The 24,932-nt window shown below is 42.6% G+C and overlaps 1 protein-coding gene across 1 annotated transcript in view; it reads right to left on the bottom strand.

Annotated features, from left to right (window-relative positions):
- The window catches only part of LOC125122575 (receptor-type tyrosine-protein phosphatase T), a 126,431-nt gene extending 108,887 nt beyond the window's left edge, over window positions 1-17,544 (bottom strand). Inside the window, exon 1 of the mRNA XM_047771068.1 lies at window positions 17,406-17,544. Coding sequence (XP_047627024.1) covers window positions 17,406-17,505 — 100 coding nt within the window. The 5' untranslated portion in view covers window positions 17,506-17,544. The remainder of the gene's footprint in view (window positions 1-17,405) is intronic.
- Window positions 17,545-24,932: the final 7,388 nt, after the last annotated feature.

The following is a 24,932-nucleotide window of genomic DNA, read 5'->3' as shown; positions in this document are numbered from 1 at the left end:
ATTCTAGGACTAGGACTGTCTAAGAAATGGAGTTGCAAAGAATACCCTGTCTACCTCTCCCAAACTAGTGCAATGGTCTCTCCACCTCCACCATGGGATCAAAACCTAAGAGTAACCTTAGTCATCTCCACGCTTATAGGACCTCATTTTTCATGTAATGGACAAGAATAGCTGGTTGAATAGAGAAGAGTTAAAAGAAAATTACTGTGATCTATCTTGATCACAAAATTAACATAATGATTTATTCAACAAACACTCATCAGACATCTATCATATACCAAGTACCTAACACTAGTCTCTATGGATACAGTAATAGGCAAATCACAAGTGGTCTCTGTACTTTGGAGCTTACGCTTTGTCTGAAGGCAGACATTGTCCAAAAAAAAAAAAAACCCATCTTAAATAAACAAATATTTGAATACAAAATATTGTGATACATGGAAAGAAGGAATAGAACATGGTGTTATTGGGAAAAAAGGTCATTGTTTAGACGAGAGTTTGGGAAGCCCTCAAAAGATGACAGATAATAGATCTGAAGGATTAATAAAGGTAAACAATGAATGATAGAAAGGAAGAATGTTCTAGGAAGAGGGAATGGAATTGTGGAAGCCTTGATGTTAGAAAATACCTGGGGTTTTCCAAGAATAGAAGGAAAGTATAGTGACTGAACTATACTGAGTGGAGTGGCTAGAGATGAGACCAAAGATGTATAGATGGGAATCGCATCATGCTGAGCCCTACAGGCCATGAGGTTCACTTTAACTTCACCCTGAGGGCAATGGGGAGCCAGTGAAAGGTTTTTAGTTAGACAGTGGCATGGTGAGATTTGCATTTTAAAACTACAGAAAAGGCTAGGCAAGTAGCTATTTTGTAAGTAAAGCATAATAATGCTTTGAATTATTAGGTAAACCTCGCTGATGGATCAGTTTGAAAGGAGAGTGATGGGACAGTAAAAGAAGGGTTATTAATAAGAGTGCTCAGGGTCCAGATTTACAAGTGCATGTATTTGCTAGAGCACAGCTGGCTGAAGACTCGGTGGGGGACCACACGGGTGTTCACTGAGGCAGAAGTAGAAGTGACTCTGCTAGTTGGGAATGACTCTGACTTTCTGAGCGCCTGTCATATCTACAGATCAGAGGGAATTTTGTCTCACCTAGATCAAAGACCCTAGAGATGAAAGGGGTTTGCACGTTGGAAAAACTGAACTGGCCCAATGAGACATTAACTGAGTAAGGATACTCATTTCAAAAATCAAACATATCTAAATATTTTCAGTTATTAAACCATCAAAATAATTGACTGATGAATAAAATACAGAGTAAGCATGGGGATATCATCAATACTTCTGAACTTAGAAACAGTCCCAAGAATGGAAGGTGGTAGAATATCCTCTCTCTCTACCACCTGCTTCATTACAAAGAATTGGCCTCACCAATTTGTTTGTAGGGACTATAAATTCTGTGAGCAGGTATGTGTGTATGTGGGGTTGTAGGTATGGATGTATGCGTAAATAAAATGTGCATGTGCACCAGTGTTTTGTGCTAAGTCACTTTCCTTGAATTTGACATATGTAGAAACAATAGTTACTTTTTATTAGTCTTATTGACTCCCACGTCAATGCATTCCATCACTAGGATAATCTTTCTGGAACTGGACTCAACCTTGCTTCTCCATTTCTTAAAATCTGTGCTAACCCCTGGCAGGAAATATAAATTCCAAACTCTCTAGTTTTTGATGGTCTTTAAGACACAGCCTTTGATTGCCTTTCTAGGTTCATCTCCCACCACTTAACCTCATGAAGTGAATAATCCAAATACTCCAGGGATGTCAAACCATCCATAGTTACAAGTCCAAGGGAGAAGATTTCCTGAAAAAGGAGTCAGGGTCAGCCCGAGCACAGGAGGATCAGTACCTGGGACAGAGACACCAACATGTGTCTCCTGACCTTCACTTTCTCAAACTCTGGGGAAAAGTTAACTTTATGGAAGTCTTTTGGACTCTGTATTTTAGGGAATACATCTGTGCTCACAAAGGAGTTGTGCAGAGAGCAAAAGCTCTTTCACGGTTCTAAAGATCTTCTGAGACCCTGCCAAATCATGTGCTAGTAATGGAAGAATTATCATTCCAACCTAAGTGGAAACTGGAGATTTGGAAAGTATTCTGATTTATTCTTCAAAATATCAACCACGCAGATCTTCGTACACCTGTTCAGGTACTTGTATTCTCTTCCTTTAGGAAAATGTGGTAGTTTATCTCCAAGATGTCCACCATTAATTTCTTCCCTTCCTGGAAGCATAGGCCACTTCTTCCATTGAGATGTGGAACTTGCTTCTCCACTCTCTTAGGCTTACCTGTGACCGCTTTTAATAATTATATAATAATTATATGCAGCAGAAGTAATACTGGCCAGTTATGGACCTAGTTTTGAGAGGACTGGCATTCCCCCTGGCTTTCTCAAAACACTTACTCTGGAGGAAACCAGCCAGCATGCAAGAAGTCTGATGACCATGAGTCTGATGTGCTACAAAGACGATTAAATTAGATGTATAGGGAGAAAGTCCAGCAACCCCAGGTGTTCTAGTCATTTCAACCAAAGGATCAGATATGCACATAAAGGAGCCATTTGGGCATTCCATCCCTAGCATATGACACTTGAGGAAGAACTGAGGGCCCAGACATATGGCCCTCAGAAAGCTATCCCAGTCATTTGCAGCCATTCAAGTCATTCCATCTGCATCTCCTCATTTTAAGCAGACATAAGCTTTCCCACCTATTCCCTGCCCCAGCTCCTGGCCCACAGAATTGTGAGCAAAATACAATGGTTATTGTTTTATGCCATTAAGTGTTGATATAGTGTTTCAAAACAAAACAAAGAACAATGGCATGTTTCTCCTTTTCTGCCTTAACAAACTCTGACCACTCATCATTTAAAATTCAACTCCTCCAGGAGGCTTTCCTTGATCACCTTGCCCAGGAAGCCTAGCTGAATTTCCTACTGATGTTCCATCAACTCATTTTGGCTTCTTTCATCTAAAAAACCAACTCCTTCCTTTTTACTTAGTAAGCGAGTTTCGACAACTAGAGAAACATCTTAGCTCTTAAGACAAGCGGTGTGGAGAAGCTAGCTCTCCATGACCATACAGATTAGATGCAGGTAACAGATGCCTACTATCTCCCAGAATGTTCTCAGATAACTGATGTTCTCATGGCTACTTGTGAGGCCATCCAGCCAGTGGAGAATCACAATCAGTTACATCTGCTTCCTGACTTTATTGTTTTTCTTGTCTCTTCCACTGGCAGAGGCAGACAGCCACCCATCTGAGTCTCTGCCTATATTTGTGTGTGGTCTGAAGACCCTAAGCTATTATTCTTTTCTTTTCCTATGAATAGAGGAATGATTTTATCACATTACCAGACCATCCAATGGTTGACTACTTGAGAATATTTTGAGTAGCAGCTCCCGGTTTTGCAGGAACCATGAAAAGGGACTTGTAAAATCCCCTCAAGTGTTGGCAGATTAGAGGTTGGTGGCAGGGGTGGGAGATAAACTAAGATCTGGTTATCAACTGACTGGCAAAGAAACATTCTTTGATTCCTTTCTCTGCTGCATTCAATTCTGGATGCAGAAAACTGGACACAGTGTATTGTGTCAGCTGTACCAGGTTTTCTAAATATTCCTTTCTATTCTGATTTAGTACTGCTCTGCCTGGGTCACATCTGCCTATACATCCATCCATGAGTCCATCTATTCAATTAAATAAGAATTTTTCTCTATCTATTCTATGCCACATATCACGCCACATGCTGGGAATACAGTAGTAAGAAACAGAAATGGTCCTTCCCTCTGGATCTTGTCATCTCTCAGAGGAGCTGAACCTTAAACACATTTGGAAGATGAGGTTGGTGCTGAGAAAACAGAATTCTATAATAACACCTAACAAAGGAATTCAATCTGGCCTGGGGAGAAAGGGGTCAGAAAAGGAAGAAATCATGAATCGAGATCTACAGGAGTCAATTAGGTAGACTAACTGGATAAAGTCAGTGCTTTAGATGAAGAATTACAGATGAAGAATTATAAAAAATTTCCATTATGAGCCAGAGAGTAGGTATCTCAGGTTTTGCAGGCTTGATGGTCTCAGTAGCAATTATTCAACTCTACAGATGGGAGCACAAAAACGGTGATGCATAGACAAGATGTAAACAAATAAGACAGGCTCTTTTCCAATAAAGCTTTATTTAAAAAAACCAAGAGTGGGCTGGGTTTGGCCTATTGGGTGTAATTTGTCCACCCTGCTCTAGACTGAGCAATGGCATGGGCAAAGGCCCTGTGGCAGAAAGCGTGTGAAAAGGATGAAGCACTGAGAGAAGAAGATAGTGTGGTTGGGGCTCACAGAGAAAGGGACAGTGAGTTGTGAGAGCTTGGAAGAAGTGAGCAGGGCAAGAGCTGTACCTAAGGTCTGGATGTGGTCAGAAGACACAGAATTGTTTTAAGGCAGGGTGATAAGAGGCAACATGTCCATATTTCCCTTGCATAGATCTCCCTGTCTGCTAAGAAAAAAAAAATGGACCGAGTGACAAGGATGGATATGAGGGTCATTTAGGGGTTATGGATCTTATCGGGGTAGGAGATGATGGCAACATGGACAAGGGAGGAGGTCGTCGACATGGATGGGGTCTAGATATATTGAAGATGTAGAATAATCAAAACGTGGTGTTGCATCAAAGGTGGAGGGTGAGGGAAAGGAACATGTCAAGAGTAATCCATACTGTATCACGGCTAAATGTATCTTTGATAGCATGTCTAACACATTTCCTCCTGTTTTACTGCCAAGGGATTGAAATTTTACTTTCACTTCCAGCCTCCTAATTAGGGAGTCAACTCACATGGCTGGTGAAGTGAAAAGCAAATCACCCGAAGAGAGATGAATTACATGGTTAATGGGCCAGGATAGCCTCCCTTTACCAGACAGCACTCTCCTCACAGCTTCGACATGTACAACTGCTAGACGTATCATGCCATTTCACTGTCATCTGTGTTCCCTACAACATCATCAGATTTTCGAGGGCAGAACTGCTTTTTTCTTGTTTGTGTTACCAAGACTTAGTATTGTGATTGGGGGGTCTCCTCACTTGGTACCTGTCCACTCTACAGGTAGGTATGTGTTAGAGATATGTTAGATGTCTGGTGGTGTAGCAAGTCTCTCAATCCGGTCAAGAGCATCCTACCAAAAGTCAACCCGAGACAGCAGACATCATGATATACTCCTTCAGAAAGATGTAGGAGACCAGCTAGAGAAAGATGAAGATGGTAACGCAGGGGACAGAGGGATTTTGCCTGTCCTTGGTACTCTGATCTTTTCTCCCACTTCCTTGAACTCTGCAGTGCAAAGACGTTCCAAACCTCTACCTGTATCATACCTGCTGTTCATCTCTTTGGGCAATGGGACAACTTACCACCTGGGAGAGAACTTTAGGTGGATTCTTCAACCTTTGTGATGGTGTCAATCCTGTGGCTTCTTCATTGAATTTCCAAGGTATCTAGATCTACTCCCAATTACCAGCTTATAAGTCAGACTTCAGGCTTTTTGACATTTCTATTTTGATTGAGAAAATTATGTTTTGCATACTGAGATCCTATCATAATCCTGGCTGAGTAGACAACTAGGAGGCCACCTAATCCATTAACGCCAAGAAATGGCTGGGGAGGAAGGAGGAAAAGCCAGGGGAGTAGAAGTCGAGTGAAGAAAGTGTTTCAAGGACAGGCTGCGGAAAGGTCAATCATATAAACTCAAGTTCAAATCTGGGTCTTGTTTCTTGGTAGCTCTGTGCCCTTGAGCAAATTACTTCCATCCTCAGAACCTCAGTTTCCATGGCCTGCCTCCTAGAATTATTGAAAATAGGAAATGAAATGATGCATGTTAAGTGCCTTGTCCAGGAAGTACTCAGAAAATACTAGCTAGTAGAATTATTACTTGTGTTTTCAACTTACCAAGGCTATAGCTTTGAGCGGAAGGAAAAAAAAAATTGGTCTCTAAGCTCAGTTTATTCTGCTACCTAGCAACTATATATTTACATTTTCAACACCACTTCTTTATCCCTGATTACTTTAACAAGCACTTCCTAAGTGCCCTGTTGCAATTCAGGACCACCTGTGAGGTGTAGAGAACAATTCTATTTTCTTTTCAAGATGCGGTGGCCTACCATAAATTGTCAAAAGCTGCTTTAGCTTTGCAGGTTTACAGAGCTCTCTTTGAAAGGGTATTGAGAAAGGACGGCTAGGCCAGCTCACAATGACAGTAAAAGTCTGTAGCTAATAAAATGCTGTCCCTATTTATTTACAATGGAAAGTGCAATCTATACAAATCAAAGAGACTATGAGGCCAGGTTCTAATAACATGCAAGGGCATTGAACACTGAGACCACTCTAATTTCCACATAGGTGGTCCTTCCAGGAAAGTGAATTTCAGTAGGCTGCAAATGCACATTCCTACTCAGGCAGGTTCCAGCAACTATCCCAGCCATATCTCTGTCCATATGCTTCAAAAGAGCACCTGTACACAAACACCATGTACTTCAAGGCCCCTTCCTCAAGCTCACCATCCCCCTTCCACTCCCAAGCCTTTGCCCTTTCTGAGACAGTCTTTTTCTTGCACCTCCTTCAAATCAAAATCCATTTCCTTTCGTAGATAGCACTAACTCACTTAGGCAGAATTAATCACCTGCCGGAGCCTCTGATCAGTGTTCCTTGGGCACTGTACTTGCCTCTTCTCTATCACTTATCACATTTACTGAAACTAATCCACTTACAAGTCTCCTCTTGGAGGACAGTAATATCCTTGAAGGCCGAGACCATGCCTTATTTATCTCTACAATCCCTACATTGCTTGGCATATAGTTGGCATTTGATGCATATTTAAAGGAACACCTCAGCTATTCCCATAACCAGGAGATGAAAAGTATGATTCAATTTGAGAAGGTTCGACTTATGCAGAAATCATATGGGGGGGGCGGCTACAGAAAATATTAGGAGACAAACCATTATTGACCATACTTCCCTCCTCTGAAGGAGACCATGGGACAAGGACTGGAGGGGTCATAGCTTTCAATTTTAGTACAGGTTTTGCTACTGAAACAATGAGAAAACTCTTGGTACTCAGTTCTTCATCTTTAAGATGAGAAGGTTGGAATAGGCAGTGTCTATGCTAATTCTCAGTTTTTGTGGTCTGTTATGTCCCTTAGTGAGTCTAATATCCTTTCTAAAACTTATCTAATTTAACTCCTTTGTTTGTGATGGACAATTTGTCTACTTTCTCAAGGCCACTTAAAATTCTATTTTTGCATTTCCAAGGAACAAACAATTCCATTCAACTTTGGGTTGCCAGGAACTTAATAAGTGTGTCCTTTAACCTGTCAGCCAAGTGGATGATTGTAAAATATTCAATAAAACTGGAGGTGGCAAGCTTGTAACATTCAATTCTTCTCCTCAATTCAATTTAAACTTAGAGCAACCAGAAAACATAATCATCCCAGCAAACAGAATTTGTGCATTTTTTCTGTTATTCCTCTTCAAAATGTTCTGTTGAGCTCTTGGTTTCACTGTGTGACTCATGATTGCTTTTCCTTGTAGATTTCCACTCTTTCTATTCTGATTCTTAGGATGTTTGCTGTTCAGATAAAAGGAAGGAAAGTTCTAGAGATGGTTGAGAAAGGATCCCTTGGTTTGGGGACTCTCATAGTTATATTTGGGCTTTAGCAAACTTCAGATCCAGTGACTCCAAGTGGAAGCGTTTTTTGGCACATTGACCCTGAGAAAGGGAAAATTAGCCTTTCTCTCTTACTGTGGCTGCAACTGACTATTAGAGACAATTTATCACATAGAAGAAGAAGGATTTGGAGTTTAACAGTCCTGGGCTTTACTTTAGCCAGGGACTCTCAGACTTCAGTGTCCATTAGCATCACCTGGAAGGCTTGTTAAACACAGTAATTGCTAAAAAAAAAAACCCCAAAAACAAAACACCCCAAAACCAAAAACACACAAAAACCCCCAGTAATTGCTAAGCCCTACCCCCAGAATTTGGGGTTCAGTGGGCCTGGACTGGGGCCCAAGAATTTGCTTCCAAATAGTCCCCTGGTGATGCTGATGTTGCTGATTGGGGGACCACACTGTGAGAACCACTACTTTGAGTAAATGACCCAATGTCTGTCTGGAACTGAAATCTTCAGTTTCCTTCTCTATAAAATGGGAATAATCACATCTATCTTAGAAGGTGGTACAGTGGAATGGTTTTGGCTGTAGGCTTAGGGGTGTCAGACAGACCCAGGTTTAAGTTCCAGCCTAGAGGCCTGTCAATTAGAACGATGAAGCCTCAGGCAAGTTGCTTATTACTGAAACCTCAGTTTCCTCACCTGTAAATCATCAAGGCTAATCATAACACATTTAATCCTCTCAATGTACCAGTGAGCTAAGGTAACGCATATAAAACACTCAGCTGGAAACGGGCTCATAATTAATGCTCAATAGATAATACCTGGTAGGATGAATATTAATAATCTAATAATTATTATATGTTGAGGCCTCCAACTCGGAGGATTAAGGGAGATCATTGGTGACATAATTAGAAATCAAAAAGAGCTCACTTCGCTGGGATAACAGAATCAAATATAATAAGATGACACGGCACAGATAAAATATAAAGTCCTTCTTGGACATAGAAACAGATCTGTGGTTGCCAAGGGGGGTGGGGAGGAGGGAGTGGGGTGGACTGAAAGTTTGAGATTAGTAGATGCAAACTATTACATTTAGAATGGATAAGCAATGAGGTCGTGCTGTACAACATAAGGAACAATATCCAATCTCCTGGGATAGACCATGATGGAAAGTAACATAAAAAAAAGAATGTGTGTGTGTGTGTGTGTGTGTGTGTGTGTGTGTGTGTGTGTATCTGACTGAGTCACTTTGCTGTATAGCAGAAATTGGTACAACGATGTTAATCAACTATATGTTAATAAAAAAATAAAGAAAAAAATCATGGGAAAAAAATCTATCAAGTCTTTACTTGGGCCTCCCAAATAATCTTTGCCTGGGCTAACTGAAGCGTCCCTATGTGGAAGCCATGAGATCTGCATTAGGTGGACATGTGCTGGACATTTGGAGGTTAAATTGTGACCAGTGTATTCGGAACCCAGGTCTGGAATAGAGAGGAGGGACGGCAGCTCTCTGGACTTCCAGTAGTTGGGCCCAGTATAGACTTGGAAGCCAAACCCTCCATAGACATGGACTGAATGGAGACATGTGCCAGTCAAGATTCTGAAGAGATGGGAAACCAGAAATGTATCCTGAAGAAGGCTGAGAGCTGATGTGGGGGCTGCTTAGCCTGAGGGAAGGACCTGCAGGGCACACAGCTGGCTGCCTTTCAACAGCTGGGGGTGGGGGGGGGGACTGGAGAAAGACCAATTTCATTACACTGGGTCACACCAGAGGGCAGACCAGGGCCAGTGTATGGTTGCTGACCCACCCATACTTGTGTGCAAAACCAGGAATGAATGGATGGAAGTTACCCAGAGTAGATTTCAGCTTAAAAGAATTCACTACCGGAAGAGTTGGGAACCAGATAGGGGCTTGGAGCTAGAAGATCTTCATGAATTCCAGGTCATATATGCAGATATTCATTCATTCACATATACATACATAATGCATATATACATACAGACTTTCAAACAAATACTCAATGAGTATCAGATAAGCCAGAGAGTCGGGGAAAGGTCAGAGGACATACTGGTCAGCCAGTAGAGAGGGCCCAAGAATCCATGCTTAGGGCTTAATCTTAACCTTAGGGACAATGAGGAGCCATGGAATGGTTTTAAGCAAAAGAGGAAAAGGTCAGAGTTTCTGCTATGGGGCAGTAGGTTAAGAATCTGACTGCAGCTGCTTGGGTTGCTATGGAGGCATGGGTTCAATTCCCTTCCCAATGCAGTGGGTTAAAGCATCCAGTTTAACAGAGGTCACTATAGCTGCAGCTCGGATTCATTCCCTGGCCTGGGAAGTTCCATGTGCCATGGGTGCAGCCATTTAAAAAAAAAAAAAAGAGAGAGAGAAGGTGAAGTCAGGGTATCTCAAAGATGGGACAGCAGAAATATATTTCACCTCCTTAAGCTTAGGTTTCCTCACCTATAACATCAGGATAGTAATTCCTACCTGGTTGCAAAGTTGGAGGATTAGAGATAATAGGTGAACAGCACCTGGCAAAATGCCCCCAGAGAAGCCCGTGAACAAAGGTGTGAACAAAGGTAAGGAATGTCAGGCAATCCTTCACACTGCACGTGGTCACACCCAGTTTCCTGGGAAGGTCATGGTCAGAACAATTTTACCAGAGACCCATTTCTCCAGGTGGCTCACTGTCCTCAAAGGGTTAAAGAATCTCCCTAAGGAGTTCCTATCCCAAATGACCATAACCCCAGCCCATCCCCACTACCTTTCAAAGTCATGGTCTATCCTCCCCATTCAAATTGCTTTAGTTACATAACATGTTCCTAAAATAATCAGGTAGAAATTTTGCCTGGTGCTTCCCTTGGGGTTATCAAGCGGGATGCTCCCTGACCTATCTGCAAGGAAGCTCTTTTTATGATGTCTGTGGCTGAAAGACAGGGAGAGCCTCAGGTTTCAGGCCCACCCCTCATCAGGCACAAAGGTCTCTTACAACCACGGTGTAACCTTACTGTGTATATATGTGGTCACACTGGTGGTACGAAGTCAGGGGAAAGATCCTGTAACTCTTTTTGCAGGCTCTGTGAAGCCCTGTCAGTGTGCAGAGATACTCAATGTCGGACCATGTGTCTCCCACAACAGGCTGTGAGCTCTCTCAGGGCAGGGGTTGTTCCTTGGCCATATTTCTCTTTTTCTATCCAGGGCTTGGTCCAGTTCAGCAATGCCTGAGGATGGGATGGGACCATCTGGTCTAAGGTCTACTTTCTAAGAAGCTCCCGGTGGGACAATTCTCGTAGGTCCTTCCTGGACTACTGGGCAGCTGCCTTCCTGCAACAGGTGTTTTGGGCTCTGAAGTGGACAGAAGAACCTAGAGGAATCTCTGTCCTCCCAGCCAGCAAAACTATTCACACTGGTCTCCCTTCTGTCTTTCACCCTGTTTGGTGGTGGAGAGCAAGCTTAAGGTTGGAGGAAAGATAAGGTGTTTGGTTTTGAAAGTAGAACATCTGGGAGTTCCTGTTGTGGCTCAGCAGGTTAAGAACCCAACGTAGTGCTCCTGAGGATGCAGTTCGATCCCTGGCCTCACTTAGTGGGTTAAGGATCCAGCATTGCCATGAGCTGTGGTGTAGGTCACAGATGTGGCTCAGATCCCAGAGTTGCTGTGGCTGTGGTGTAGGCTGGCAGCTGCAGCTCCAATTCAGCCCCCAGCCTGGGAACTTCCATATGCTGCATTTGCAGGCTGAAAAAAGAAAAGAACATGCAGTCTGAGGTCCAGATCTCACTATCTACTCACTGTGTGATTTGAGGGAGGTCTTTTAATATCTCAGAGTACCAGTCTCCTCTACTGTAAGATGGGTTTGATGATGACAATATCAATTGGAGAGGGTTACTGTGAGAAGAGATCAAGATGCCACATCTGAATGTGCTTATCACAGAGCTTGGTAACTGGTGCGAATCTGGCCTTTATCCAGCCACAGGCTCCGTGCAGGGCACTGTTGTGGGAGCAGCTTCTTCCCACATGATAGAAAAGCCAGCTGACTCTCAGAAGAGGAGTGACACCCTCCCTCTCCTCCTGCCATCACAGCCTCACTCAGTGATACCCACAAGTGATGGGCTACATTTCTAGCAGGAGAGGAAACATGGGTTCTGGGGTCAGACAACCCTATTTTGGCTTCCAATCCCACCTCCATTCCATGAGTGTGTGCCTTTGGGCTTATTTAAGTGTGCTGAAACTCAGTTTCCTCACTTACAAAATGGGAATAATATCTAGTTTATAGGGTCTCTAGGAGGCTTAGGAGTGAGATTTATATAAAGCATACAGTCTAGCACATCATAGCTGCCAATAAAAGTGATCTTCCTATTTGGGCTTTTGCTACTAGAAAGCACAGAGCCAAATTGGAATTTGAAAGTTGCCAGCCTGCATATTTAGATTACATTTTAATAGAACAGAATTATATTTTCAAATAACCTGGTCTTGACCTTCTTATCTTTCTGTATACTTTCCTGATTATTTAATTCTCATATAGCTATTTCATTGTAGGTACTTTCATGGATGTTTTTCTAAATTTTTTTGCAGAACTAAGTGGATAAAACCCAACTGATGTCAGGCGAGATGGATCCTTATTATGACTCTGCAAATGCCTGTGTGATTTGGGGCATGGAGTCTCTCTGAACCCCAGTCTCCTCATCTGTAGAATGGGGGTAATACCAAACCTAATAGCTTTCTCATGGTGCAGAATAAGGATCTCTGGCCCCAGCGTTTTGCAAAAGGACTTTTGTAAACTATGACAAACTCACAGGTAGAGACATTTGTTGTTTCTGAGATAAGGCCCCATTTTATTCATTTTTTCAGTATACCCCTCCCCAAACTGCGCTCAGCACAGGCACAGGCATGTACTAAGCGCTGAGAAAATGGCCATTAAATTGCACCTGCAAGTCCTCAACCAGGTCCGCTTTTTAACTTAGCAGAGAGCTTGATGGACCAGCATGAGATGCCCCTTAGAGATAAATGGCCTTCACCCACCAGACACGAAACCATTCAATAGGATGGAAGCAAAAAGATGAAGACGGAGTTTACCAACAGTACCTAGTGGGCAAGTGGGCTGTCGACTGCTCCTATGGGCTGGGTAGGTAGCCAAGCCCAATGTCATAGGAATTCATCAGAGATTTGATTTGAACTGAAAATCAACAAGGAGACGATGGAACTATGAAGAAAAGATATAAAAATGATTTAAGCATGAATATAAAAAGAAAATACCAGCAGAAAGACCCAGCAAATGATGCTAGGGAATGAAAGAGCTTGGGGAAAAAAAAATAACAATCAGGTAAGGTACCCACGGCAATGAGATCAAACTCAGATTACTTACTAAAAGCCAGCAGTTCTTTAAACTGAAAACAATGTGCATCATTTTTCCTTGAAATGTGACAGGCACTCCTTTTTCAAGAATGCCATAGACCCCAGAGAGGCAGCCCATGCCTGACAAAGCCCCATCACCTTTGCATCCCAGAGGTCATTGGTCCTATACAAAACTGAGAGGCTTGATGGAATGGATGTTGCAGAACCAAGCAGTCACTTGGGATAGAAAACCCAGGGAAACACACCCACACACTGAGATGCAGAGTTTGAATTAGGCCGGGGCCCACCTGTTCCATAATGAAATAATTGCTCACGGCATATTCTTCTGTGATCTTTTCCAATGTGACATATCTTCCTGCATTCTGTCTCTCACAATGCCTCTACAACACTTGCAAATAATCTCAGGGCTTCCTAAAGATGCCGGTACAGAAGCCAGACAGTCACTTCCCTAATGCCACGAAAATAGATTCAATTTTACATACATCAAGGTGATTTCAGAAGCAATTTCAACATCCCCAGTGTAAGCATTACTTACATTTCCCCCCCTCAAATTGCATCCCAGTGGTTCCACAGAGCATTTTAAAAGGTACCTGAAGCCTTCTAGGGCATTCAAAAGAATCCCTGGAGCATGTTTGTGGCTCTAGCCTAAGAATACAAGATGTACAAACAGAATTCTAAAATGTTCATGGATTCAAACAAATGCAAAATTTCTTGACTATAATGTCAATGGAAAGTTTTTTTCTGTCTTTTAAGAGCAAGATGATTAAAATGAAGGTATGGGCAATACACCTATACACATGTGTCTGACTACACATGCATGTTATGTCTGTGTGCATACATATGTGTGTATATAAACATAAATCACACATACCAATCTTGGAAAGATTGTGCCTGGACTTTAAAAGATCTAATTAGGTTTTAGTGGATATGCTGCCTCTTCCTCTCTGGCTGGCCAATCGACCTCAGTCTTGGGTGCTTTCATCTGAAGAGTCTAAGTTTTAGCCCATGAGTAAAATGGAGGTGATGTTGCCCCTTGCAATTTAAGAAATTGGTGTCATCCAGGTTTTCGCTTGAGGTCAGAAAATTTAAGATCAAATATCCATCATTTCAGAGTCATGATGTTTGTCATATGTCTTTTGACCACGTCTCTTTGGCGTTCACATTCCTCCCAGGACATTTTTTATAAATGGAAAAAAAGTGTGCACAGGAGCCTGGCCTGGAAAGGAAAAGTTTGGGGTGAATGGGTACCACTTGGCCAGCATGTACCATCTGCTAGACTTGCTAATGAACTTCCTTGCCCCTGGGTCAAAAGTGGGACCATCAGTGACAAGTTAACACAGTCAGAGGCTGGGGGTGGGGATGACCCAGGATGGGCCTTTAAGGACAAACCAAACTCATTTGCTTGGCACTCCCATTTTCTGCCTCTCTCGGGCTGTGTCAGCATCCTCTTTTCCTGGATGTTAGGGAATGTAAGAATGTCTGAAATCCACCTGGGCAGAGAATGGAAAAACAACTGGTTCAGGTTTAGGCAGCCTGCAAACTTGCTGTGATCTCCAAGAAAAATGTAAGTCAAATATTTGCTTAATAAGTAATCAGTAGGTGCTGTTAGACTTTGTTTTTATTTATTTATTTATTTAGTCTTTTTGCCTTTTCTAGGGCTGCTGCCGCGGCATATGAAAGTTCCCAGGCTAGGGGTCGAATCAGAGCTGTAGCCGCTGGCCTATGCCACAGCCACAGCAATGCGGGATCCGAGCCGTGTCTGCGACCTACACTCCAGCTCACGGCAACGCTGGATCCTTAACCCATTGAACGAGGCCAGGGGTCGAACCCGAAACCTCATGGTTCCTAGTCGGATTCGTTAACCACTGAGCCACGACGGGAACTCCTAGATTTGTCTTTAAAAGCCATTTCTTCGCTTTAAGAAGCATTCAAACTCAGGATCACCAATAGTGGGCAAAGTGCTAGCACATGTCTATGGAGATGCTGCAAAGGGAAGTACGTACATAACACCTGTGCAGCATTTTGCCAAAATGTTTAACCTGAATGCAATCCATGATGCAAAAAGAAAGCAGACAAATATGGACTGTGGACCATTCTGTGGAACAACTGGCCTAGACTATTAAAAGATCCTGGGAAAAAAAAAAAAAACTAAGGAGAGAGGACTGTTGTAGATGAAAAGGTGATGGGAGATATGGTGGCCAGTGGGAGGTGAGCAACTCGACTGGATCCCAGACTGAAAAACAGTAATAATAAGAGAGAAGTTTTAGGGCCATGGAGGAAATTCAGCTATGGACTGGTGTATCAGAGACTGAAACAAGGTTACATTTCTTGGGTAAGATAATTTTATTGCAGTTATGTTGAAGAGCTGTCCTAGTTCTAAGGAAACTCATGCAGGATTCTCTGGAGGTGGAATGTCATGATGTTTGAAACAATTGTAAATGGTTTGGAAAATTTATATATATATATATATATATAAAATAGTATGTGTGTATATATATATACACATTATATATGTATGTATATATGTATGTATGTATATATATTATGCGTATATATATACACATTATATATATAGTATGTGTATATATATGTGTGTGTGTGTGTGTATATATATATATATATACACACACAGAAAGAGAGAGAGAGTACAAATACTGCAAGATATGAACAGTTGGTGAATCTAGGTAAAGGGTCTATGAGTATTCATTTCACTATTTTTTCAACCTTTTTATGCATTTAAAATGAATCCTTCTCCCAAGGCAGCACGTCAATATTTGAAAACAGCTACTCTCCTAAGAAAGTTCAGCATTCTTAACCAGTGTGCCTATAAGAACCCCCCAGGTTGTTTTAGAAAATCCACATCCCTTAATTACCATACCATCCCTCATTCCCCAAGACATTTTGATTCAGCAGGTAAGATGCAGGGCCCAGATTGGTGCATTTAAAAAATTTCCCCAGGTAGGTTCTGTGTTGCTCTTGAGGTTAGGAATCACGGGCCTGAGTTACTCTCAGGCCCTGGATCCATCAGGAAGCTGCTGTGTAACTGTGGGAAGTTCAGGCAAATACTGAGCCTTGATGACATCATCTATAAAATGGAAACAATCAGGAGTTCCCGCTGTGGCTCAGTAGGTTACAAACCTGACTATTGTCCAGGAGGAGATGGGTTTGTCCCCTCGTCTTGCTCAGTGGGTTAAGTATCTGGCGTTGCTGTGAGCTCTGGTGTAGGCTGCAGACTTGGCTTGGATCTCATGTTGCTGTGCCATGGTGCTGGCAGCTGCAGCTCTGATACGACCCCCTACCCTGGGGAACTTCCATATGCTGTGGGTACAGCTCTAAAAAGCCAGAAAAAAAAAAAAATCTCACAAAGCTGCAGTGAGGATGAAGGTGGTTTTGTAAATACTGGTTTCCTCTTTCTTTTCATCCTCTCATAGACTCTCACCATCCCCAATTGATCCTACCTAAGTGATTTTTTACAAAATATGATTTCTTCCCTTTGCCAGTGGCACAGTATTGGGGGATATTTATTTCTGCTCATATTCCTTTAGATTTCGTGCTTTCCCCAAATTGGAGCCAAGGCTGGAGAATCTAGCATTTCTAGGAAATCCAGGAAAAGAACTGGCTTTCAGAAAGTTAAGAGCAAAAGTTAGCTCTCTTGAGTCTGATCACCAAGGTAGCTTTATGTTTCTAGCTTTGAGGTTCTCCTTTGGATGAGGGTGAATTCTAAAATCAGAGCCACTTCTATTAGCTTGGGATCCTGCACTAACTCTGCATGGAGACACCACTGCTCTTGACTAAATGCCACTTGGGTCATCAGCTGTGGCTTAGAACTAGCCAAGGTTTGGAAGGCACGGCTTTTCAGGTTTAGATATGTCACTCCTCAGCCATGGGACTTGGAGGAGATGCTTCTCTGAACCTCGAGGCTGAGAAATGGAAACAGTGATAACCCATGACTCATTTACCTACATCGATCAAGTGTAACACTGTCGATAATTTTAAGACAGAATTCAGTACGGTATAATTTTCTCCTTAAGGGCATAACCATGTCCTCCTTCACTTTTTTTTTTTTTTTACTATTATAAGTTCTAACCTGCCTCTATGTACAAGAAACAATTAAGATGGATTGCCCTCATTTCTATCTGTTTTGAGGTTGACTCTGAAATGCTCCTTTTCATCTCAGGATGGGCACCCCCAAGTCTTTGCCATGGAGCTTCTGCATCCTGAACCATCCCAGGGAAGCACCCAGACCCTGTGTCCTATAGCACCTGACACTGTGAGGGACCAATGATAGAGGTACCAGGGTCAAACTGGACAGTGGCTGGTCCCTTCCCCTTCGTTGGCTCCACTTACTGAATCCGTTAACGTCCTGTGAGCTGGAGGAGAAGCCTTCGTCATTGCGGCTGGTGCTGAGCTTGGTGGTGGGTTTGTCAGCTGAGGCCACAGGGCCCATCTCCCTCTGGGCTCCACTCTGTGTCTCCTTCTGCTTCTTGGCCAGCTTCCTTTGGGACATGTGCAAGGGGAAAAATCACAGTCAGATGGTGGCAGTTACATCAACACAGAGGAAGATCAGATTGCTCTCTTTCCCTGCTATCATCCTCAACCCCCAAATCTGGTTCATTCTCCAGAAACAGAGTCAAGGCAGGTTCTCCAACGTCAAGGTGGAATAAACCTAAGTCTTCCTGAAACTATTAATGGCTTCTGTTTGCTCAAAAATGCGACACTCAACCTGCCTCTTTCCTAACAACGGGTGTCCTCCCCCTTTTTTTGATGCACCCATGGCTTGTGGAAATTTCCAGGATAGGAATCAAACCCATGCTACAGCAGTGACCACGCTGGATCCTTAACCACTAGGCCACCAGGGAACTCCCAATGGGTATGCACCTAACTGGAGTTTAAATTGGGAAATCAATGCGATCTGCACAACACTTCCCTTACCTTCCCTTCAAAGGGAAGAAGAGGCCAAGTGGATGTTTCCATTCTTGTGGCTCCGAATGAGATTCCAGACAAGATCTGGCCTTTCTCAGGGGCTGAGCTCATGAAATAAGCCACCAAACAATGGTAGATTGAAGTAGGGGGTGGTGGTTGGCAGGGGGTGAGGGTGGTTACTCTTATAGTTCCAAAGGAGAAAAGCTAAAGTTGAACTCGACCCATAGTTATTCCCAGAGTGGAATCTCAGAAGCAGATGGACAGTTACACCAAAATAATAACAATGATGATGATGACGATGATGTAGAGCAGTGGTTCTCAAACTCTGGTATAAATGAGAATCACTGGAGAGCTGAAAAAGCACATGGACCCTAGGTTCATAGAAGCGGGACGGGGACTAGACCTCTGCATGGCCACCAAGTTCCCTGGTGATTCGGAAACCAACCACTGGAGGTTGAAACCATCAGCTTTGGCATCAGGCAGACCTGAGTTTATATCCTACCTCCGTAGCCTGTGACTGCCTGACCCAGGACAAGTTCCTTAAGCTCTTTCAGGTCTGAACTCTTCCTTTGTAAACTATGGCAATTAACAGGCCAACTTCATGGGGATTAAATGAGAACTGAGTGAGATGACACGTATGGAACACAGAGCCTGGCACGTAGTGACTGTTTAACAAGTGGCAGCTGCCATTCCCACTTTTCTATCATCACCACTAGTCCAGCTACCTTCCACTGTCAGAATCCTCTCGCCAACAGTTCTACTGTGGAATCCCATCTCCCCCTGGATTATATCAAGTGATGGAGACCTTGGTACCTCAGCAGACAGCTGAGAGTTAAAAAAATTCTTTGTATGGATTTGAAATCTGCTCTGCTTAAATTTTAAACTGATGAGTCTTAGATCTATTGTCGGAGATATAAAAATATGACACCACTTGCATTTGACAGTTCTTCAAATATTTCTAAATAAACAACCTGATCCCTCTGAGTTTACCCAATACTTATGCATCTAAATAGAGTAATTAGGCTTTTCCGATACATAGGGCTATGGGTCACTCATTAAATATCTTGAGGGCAAATTATTCCAGGTCTCCTGGTCTATTTAGCACAGGGCTTGGCTTCAAATTCAATCTTGGTCACTCCTATTTCAACATGGAAAGAACGGATGTCCCAGAGAGGTCAAATTCACACAGTGTAGGAAATATGCAAAGTTGTGCCCAGGTGATAATGAAACAGGCTGTTTCAAGAGGTAATGATCCCCTTGTCAGAGGAGGCATTAAGCACAAGGATGAATGTAGACTTTCAGAAGCTTTCATCTAGGATCTAGCTTGATAGTATTTTCCTTCAATGGCCTTGACCAAGGTGTAGACTGCATGAAGAATGGCAGATGCCACACTCAAATGGGGAGAGTGTATGGATAAAAGGACTATTGACAAAGTGGGAAGGATACAGGGGAAGCCAAGGTATGCCACAGCAACAGGAGAGATGTTTGCCACCTGCAGGTACATAGGGACAGCCAGAGGAAGAAGTTACCAGAACCCAAAAGGAGCCTTGAAGAGGAGGTCACCTGTACAGAAGCTGCAGGCCTTCTCTCAAGGGATCCAGCCAGTCCTGGATGACCTTGTGGGGAGGGAACCAGAGGCACAGATACCCTAACTCTATTCTCTCCCCTCCCTCTGCCCTGCTCTAGTGGCTCTCATTGACTGAAACCACTTGGAAGCCAAAGGCATGGCATCCATCCAGATCTTGCTCTGCAAGCAGAGAGTAGAGCAGAGAAGCGTGGAAAGTGAATCTGGATCCAGGAAATCCCTTCCAAGAAAAGCTTTGGCCTCCCTCGTGTGGGCCACCATTTGAAATCAAACGTAGCCGAAAGTGGAATGCTTCTTTTCTGTGTTGAGGAATTTTCATTGGCCAAGGGAAAGAAGGTTGCTTAGGTAGAGAAGTTCATCTTTTGGTTATAATGCCTTGGCTGCAGGCATGCTGCTCCACCAGGAGAACTATTCCAGGCATATAGAAAAACAACAAGGAATGAAGCATTCGATCAGTGGAGCCTTTTCTCACCACTGGCAGGCAGGCAGGCAGGCAATCAGACAGCAGGCAAGAGGCATGTGAATGAAAGAAAAACGAGTAATTCTGCTACTGATGACATTTCAAAGTTTTATTCTTCATTTATTATCCAAAAGGAATGTGTTTAAAAATGTATATGTGACCTTCTTAATCATAAATTTGAAAAGATATACAGCAGACCCTCTGCCTCCATCTGAGTTTTGCTTACACTGCCCCAGCAGGAAATAAAAGAAAATCCGATAAGAGAGTTAACTCTAAAACTATAAATGAGTATGTGTTGGAGCCTTTGATATTTCCTTAGGGCAGGACTTCCAACCAATCTCATTCTATTCAGCGGAAAATAATATGGAGAGAGTTGTCTGAAGCACAAATCACTGGTTTCCAAAGGAAAAATAAAAAAAAAAAAAGGTCTTGCTGCATCTATGAAAGATGGCATTTTATAGAAGTGTTTGGGTAGCTCTGAACACCTGGATTAAAAAAAAATTAAAAATGGAGCCTCTCCAAAACATAGAGATATTTAAAAATTGGGCAACTAAGTGAGTGGTAAAGACTCAGGTATATGCCATCCTTAGTTTTTAGCCCATTTCCACAGTGGTGATTATGTTATAGGAAATTAAAAGAAACATATATAGGATGGGTATTTCAGCAGCAGGTAAACACAGCTACAAGATGGAAATGGAGGGGATGTAAAAGGAAATAAAATGAAAAACCATGGTTTGGGGATCTTTATTCTATCGGAATTCAAAATTTAAGTATCAAAAAAAAAAAAACCCTCTCAGTAATTTAGGAAAATCGTTTCATTCCTGTAGTCATAGAGTTTCATTGATGCCCCCACCTCTTTTTCCTTAAGAGTAGGGAAAATCCAAACTAGGAGTAGAGCATCCAAGACCCCCAGCCTATGGCTCCAGGTTTCAACTCAGCTTCATTTTACACACATACACACACACACACACACACAAACACACACATCTCTTAGGAAACTCCCATGTCCCTCTCCTAACCGTTCCTCAGTACTCTATAGACTCTTTAATACACACACAGGTCACAGCAATGCCAGATCCTTTAACCCACTGAGCAAGGCTAGGGATTGAATCTGTATTCTCATGGGTACTAGTTGGATTCTTAACCCGGTGATCCACAAGAGGAACTCTTTTTTTTTTTTTTTTTGGCTATATATTCTCTGAGGCTTCTTCTTGTTCCCCTGAACTGATGCATGATTTTCTCTTCTTGGTTGACGCTTCCATTGAACACATTTTTATTTAGCACCTACATGTGCCAATCTCCATGAGAGGTAAGATCATGGTGTCAAACACCAGACAGGACCTTGACCTTCAGAGAACACAGGGACTAATGGCAAAGACAGGCACTAAACAGATAAGTATACAGACCAATGTAAAATCACAAAGGTGATGAAAGCTGAGAAGGAAAAATACATGTATCTACAAAAGAGCTACAAATAGTTGGTTTGAACACTGTCAGGCGATTAAGAAAGGCCTTGTTGCCTTGTCAGCTAAGCATTTGACTAATCCAATTGCAGTGATTCAGCTCTTCTACTCAGGAAGGCGAGAACCTCTTGGGTGAAGGGCTTTCGACTTCTTGCACCTACTCCAGTTTCTTGCTGAGTGTCTGGCACATGGCCCATGCTCAATAAATTTGTTGTGCAAATTTATGTTTAAAACTCTGCAATTTCAAGTGTAGAAAAGACTATCATCCTACTCTGACCGCAAATTACAACCACTTTTTCTTTTTAAAGACGCATATAGGGAAGAAGAAAAACCTGTATGAAATTAGTTTGTGACTTGAAATATTTCTACTTAGCAAATATTTTTGGCTAAGCACGTAGCATATCCTTCCTGTGATTGGCCCAGAACTCTTGGGATGTTTGCAGAATGGATGGAATGTTCACAAAAGTCAGAGACTTTTTTTCACCCTCAGAGGCCACAGAATAGCCAAAGCTACAGAATGTTAAAAACAAACAAACAAACAAACCAAAAAAAAAAAACCCCACTTAGAATTGGAGTTCTCGTTGTGGCTGAGCAGATTAAGCACCTGACATAGTTTCTGTGAGGAGGCAGCTTCAATCCCTGGCCTCACTCAGGAGTTAGGGATCCAGCATTGCTGCAAGCTGTGGCACAGGGTGCACATGTGGCTCGGACCTGGTGTTGCCCTGGCTGTGGTGTATATTGGCAGCTGTAGCTCTGATTCAACCCCTTGCCTGGGAACTTCCATATGCCACAGGTGTGGCCATAAATTTAAAAATAAATAAATAAACCTCATAAGATGATACTGGGATAATATATATATATATATATATATATATATATATTACAAGGGATAATCACATAACTCATGCAATCCTCAGCTCCTTCAAGACTCAAGTACTTGGACTTTTGGGCACTAGGAATTTTTTTCTCTAGTTGTTTGGAGATGCCTGCCAATTGGATCGCACAATTTCACCAGCAGGGGGTACCAAAAGCTGTTACAAACAGAACATTGCACAAGCCTGTCATTTCTTCTGCAGAAGACATTTCTGGAGCTGTAGAATGTTTGAAGACATAGCAATCTGAAGTTTACTGCTTCTGACACTTTGGGATGATGTGACATGGCTGGCGGTATTTTCCCTTCTAACATGTCACTCAGGCGTCTCCCCAACCCTTGTGTGTTAGCTGAGGGTAGGTGGCAGGGGAAATGCCCACAATGGACCATGAGTTCCATGGTTTACTCTGAGTATTATTCTTTTTTTTTTGAAATTATAGTTGATTGACAATTTTGTGCCAATTTCTGATGTACAGCAAAGTGACCCAGTCATACATATATGTCTATTCCTTTTCTTCTATCATTGTCTATCCCAAGAGATTGGATATAGTTCCCTGTGCTGTACAGTAGGACCTCACTGCTTATTCATTCTAAATGTAATCGTTTGCATCTACAAACCCCAAACTCTCAGTCCATCCCACTCTTTCTCTCCTCCCCCTGGGCAACCACAAGTCTATTCTCTATGTCTGTGAGTCTGTTTCTGTCTTGTAGATAGGTTCATTTGTGCCATATTTTATTTATTTATTTATTTTATAATTTTTTTTTTATTTTCCCGTATTTTAGATTCCACATATAAGTGATACCATATGGTATTTGTCTTTCTCTTTCTGACTTCCTCCAATGAGTATGAAAATCTCTAGCTGCATCCACAATGCTGCAAATGGCATTAATTCATTCTTTTTTTATGGCTCACTAGTATTCCATTGTATATATGTACTACATCTTCTTAATCTATTGATCTGTCAATGGACATTTAGGTTGCTTCCATGTCTTTGGTATTGTGAATAGTGATGAGCACTATTCTTTAGGAGGGAGGGTGGCAGGTGGAAAGGCTCGGTGGAGAGGACTGTAGGGCTATGAAAGGTTCTGGAATCAGGCTACAAGAGGAGGAGGAAGAGTGTCTGAAACAAACAGGGATGTTTTCGTGGAGACAGAATATTCAGGAACACTCTCTTCACACATGTGCTATCTGGCTCTGTGTGCCCTTGGGGCAGAATTAGAACCACATTGGCTTGGCACAAGGCAGAAATTTCTACCAAAGTAGAATTGTTTGGGTCTCTTTTGGAAGTGCCCAATGACCGAATTGCCCTTCCCATGCTTTCTTCTTTGGTAACCTTCTCTTCACCTTTGAAGGAGCACTTCAAAAGCCCCCTACCCTGAGAAGCTTTCATTTTCTCCCCAAAGTTGGTACTTCTCTTTATACACTAATTTGTTGGAAAATTATTTAACAAGCAGCTACTTTGTACCAGTGGCTGTTAGCTAGAAGGAGACCATGATGTGAAAAGCCAGACTTGACCCCTGCTCTGTTTAGGCTTTTGGAAATAATGAGCTCCCCATCATCAGAGGAGTTCAAGAAGAGACTGAAGTACCACCTGGAAGAAAGGGGGTAGGGAACTCTAGCATCTGGATTCTGCAAAACCCTTGACTATGTGGGAAGGAGGCCCAAGCTAACTGAGGGAGAATTTGGAGGGTTCCACTTGGGGGTCTTCCATGGATGAAGAGTAATGCCCACTCTCCAGGGGAGACACTGACCTGACACTCTTTATGGTTCCCATGGGGCTTTCCCTAACCAATCCTCCCTCCGTTAGCATCTCTGAACAGACTTTCTTGGAAAAACACAAAGACTGGAACCCTGGAGTCAGAGAGATGTCTTAGCTCATAGGAGGCAGACAAAGAAAACACAGCCAAAACCCTACTCCTATTAAAAGCCCACATTGTACTTTTTGAGGCCTGGGTACTTGGGTGCTGACATTATTGTCTCTCCGAATTTACATATCAAACTGGAAGGGAACTATACCGCCCCTGCATTTTATGAAAGAAACTGAGGGCTCAACAGAGGAGGGGCTTAGCCAAGGTATGCAGCACATCAGACCCTAACCCTGCTTTCTGCTCAGAACACCTCTTTCAACTTTCCTACACTTCTTCTTTTGGAATAAAACAAGAAGTGCAAATTCTTTCCATGGTAACAATTGTAGCCCTTATGAATGCAGCCCAGCTTCATTAATCCAAACCCCACTAACTCAGAATCATTGCAATTGAGGCAGAGGGCAGGCGTATACCACATCAGAGTGATAGTGTCTAGGAGGTTACGGCTAGGTGAAAGGCTTAAAGGAGAACACAGCACGTTCTCTTCTCTCAGGAGGCAGGATGGCACAGCAGTTAACACATCAGCTTTGGTGCCAGACAGCCTGGCATCAAAACCTGGCTCCATCTCAGAGAGCTGCGTGAGCTCTTGCAAGTTACTGATTCCTTTGCATGTTGGTTTCTTCCTGCCTGGAGAACTTCAGGTAGCAGCAGTGCACCCTGGGAAGGTGGTTGTAAAGATTAAATGGTACACGGTTACCAAAGCATT

The sequence above is a fragment of the Phacochoerus africanus genome, chromosome 3 (genome assembly GCF_016906955.1).
Source record: "Phacochoerus africanus isolate WHEZ1 chromosome 3, ROS_Pafr_v1, whole genome shotgun sequence".
Classification (NCBI taxonomy): domain Eukaryota; kingdom Metazoa; phylum Chordata; class Mammalia; order Artiodactyla; family Suidae; genus Phacochoerus; species Phacochoerus africanus.
Note: the sequence above shows the minus strand (reverse complement) of the source record. Positions and strands in the feature narration are given on the sequence as shown.